Here is a 2,136-nt window from a genome sequence, read left to right on the forward strand (position 1 = left end):
CTGCAAATCTGAAAACTAGACACTTGAAGCTTCAATAACCTTTGTTTTTATTCTCTCTACGACCATTTCCTGCCAAGTTACAGCTCTTTGAAAATCACCCAAAATTTTGGGATTTTTTCAATATCCCTTAATTTCTGTTCAAATATGAACCAATTTAAATCTCTTTTATGTCAATGTTATATTGAAATAGAAAAAGAAATACGTAAAAAAGTATGAATGTTGACTCGATTTCTTTACTTAAACATGGTGCTGACTGCTCATTTCATAATATCCCAGGTTTTAGAAATTGTAGTTCAACTCATGTACCGTTGTCATAGCCTTCTCTTTCATTCCGAACTTTTCCCGTTGCCTAAAATGTAAATCAAATTCGGGGCTTTGACCGCATGAGGGAGTCTATGTAGACATTTTCATTTTGTTTAAATTAAGACGGCAAACGAACCATCAAACAATTCTATTATAACGTAATATTATGAGGTCTAAAACAAAAAGCGGTATGTTGGGCTATTGTAAGGCGGGATCGATATCGTTAGAAACTTGCATTTATAACGCTGATATATCCCCAGGGAGTTTTCGGTAGAATAATTGACTTCAGCAGAACAGCTAATGAAAAACTATATTGCCTGTACTTATATTGAAGACCGGTCAATGGAGTTAAATCATAGAATATTAATAAATCTCTCAAAGCGGCGCCCAGTGTATTGTTGATTTACACATAAGCCACTAACCACGACTATTGGTTTTGTTCGCACTGCAATATGTTCAACGTAATAAGACTCGACATAATTGTCTATTTGTATAATAAAGGTCCTTTCAATAAGTACGCCCATTTTAAAAATAATAACAAATATTTTTTTACAGTACCTACAACGATTTGCACGGTCTATAAGCATGTCGAATTAAGACGTTGGTCAGGATGTGCTTCAGGATGTCGATACAAACCTTTTCGATGGCTCCTACGTCGACAAGACGCCTTCCTTTTATCGGCAAATGCAATTTTCCGAAAATGTAAAACTCACACGATGCCTTATAGGCCAGGAAATATAGAGTTGGACGCGACTTTTTGTTTCGGCAAGCTGAATTTATCACTATAGATGCTAAATTTTATGTACAATAACATATTAGTTTCCACATTCATCAAAATGGGGGGAAGACTGTTTACTGGCTGGTTAATTGTATAATATTTACATAAATTCACGTCTTTCGCTTATAACTTTTTTCCGTTCATTTCCACGAGAAAACAGTAAAGTATTAGTATATTATATATATACTCTATTTTTAAACTAAGAGGAGCGTTTTGAATATTGCGCGCCAAAATGGTGGTTTCTTATTGGTTAATTTCGAGCCCACTTTACACTGCTAATAAATTTTACATTTTGACATTTGTTGTCATTTTACCTCTTAGTTATCATCATCAGTTCGTTGTCATTGTGTTTTTACCTACTTTTCTTTCTATTTATTATCCCAGTTACGTATAAATCAGTTCTTATCAGAACTAAACAACTTATTATATTGTTTATCATCCGTTTTTTCCAATTTTCCATTGGATATGGATGATGCTGTGCCGACCACGAGTAAGGCAGGCGCGGGAATTACATCGCCGTCGCCCCCAAGGAAACGAAAACAACTCAGTTTGGGGCATTTGTCTCTGGCAGAAAAGCAAGCAATATTGAATTTGTACAAGAAAAGCCTAGATGATGAACCTACTCTTAAAACTGTCCAACTTGTATCCAAAATAGCGATGACATTAGGTAAATTTATGTTAACATTATTCTGTTGAACTATATTACACATTATACTTTTTTAGGTGTTGCAAAATCAACAGTATATCGAGCCATAAAACAGTATAAATCTACTGGAAGGGTGTCTACTTCCAAACACTGTGGTGGAAGACCTGGGATTGTTACATGTTTGGATGAAGCAATGAAGAATTCCATAAGGCGTATAGTACACAGCTTTTTCTTTAAAAATGAGATCCCCACTTTGGACAAAATATTAACCGAAATAAAAAGTCGTCAGGATTTGCCACAGATGTCCCGTTCATCATTATACAAATTTATGAAACAAATTAATTTCAAGTAAGGTTGAAGACATATCTCGGAGCAAGTATAATTGCAATAAAAACATTTTATTTTTTTT

At 34.4% G+C, this 2,136-nt stretch overlaps 1 protein-coding gene across 1 annotated transcript; it reads left to right on the forward strand.

Annotated features, from left to right (window-relative positions):
* Nucleotides 1-1,465: 1,465 nt before the first annotated feature.
* LOC111691993 lies at nucleotides 1,466-2,090 on the forward strand. Its single transcript, XM_023455601.1, has 2 exons — nucleotides 1,466-1,748; nucleotides 1,805-2,090. The coding sequence occupies exons 1-2, from the start codon at nucleotides 1,547-1,549 to the stop codon at nucleotides 2,077-2,079; spliced, it is 477 nt and encodes a 158-aa protein (XP_023311369.1). The 5' UTR covers nucleotides 1,466-1,546; the 3' UTR covers nucleotides 2,080-2,090.
* The last annotated feature ends 46 nt before the right edge of the window (nucleotides 2,091-2,136 follow it).

Source organism: Anoplophora glabripennis, unplaced genomic scaffold (genome assembly GCF_000390285.2).
Source record: "Anoplophora glabripennis isolate ALB-LARVAE unplaced genomic scaffold, Agla_2.0 scaffold93, whole genome shotgun sequence".
Classification (NCBI taxonomy): domain Eukaryota; kingdom Metazoa; phylum Arthropoda; class Insecta; order Coleoptera; family Cerambycidae; genus Anoplophora; species Anoplophora glabripennis.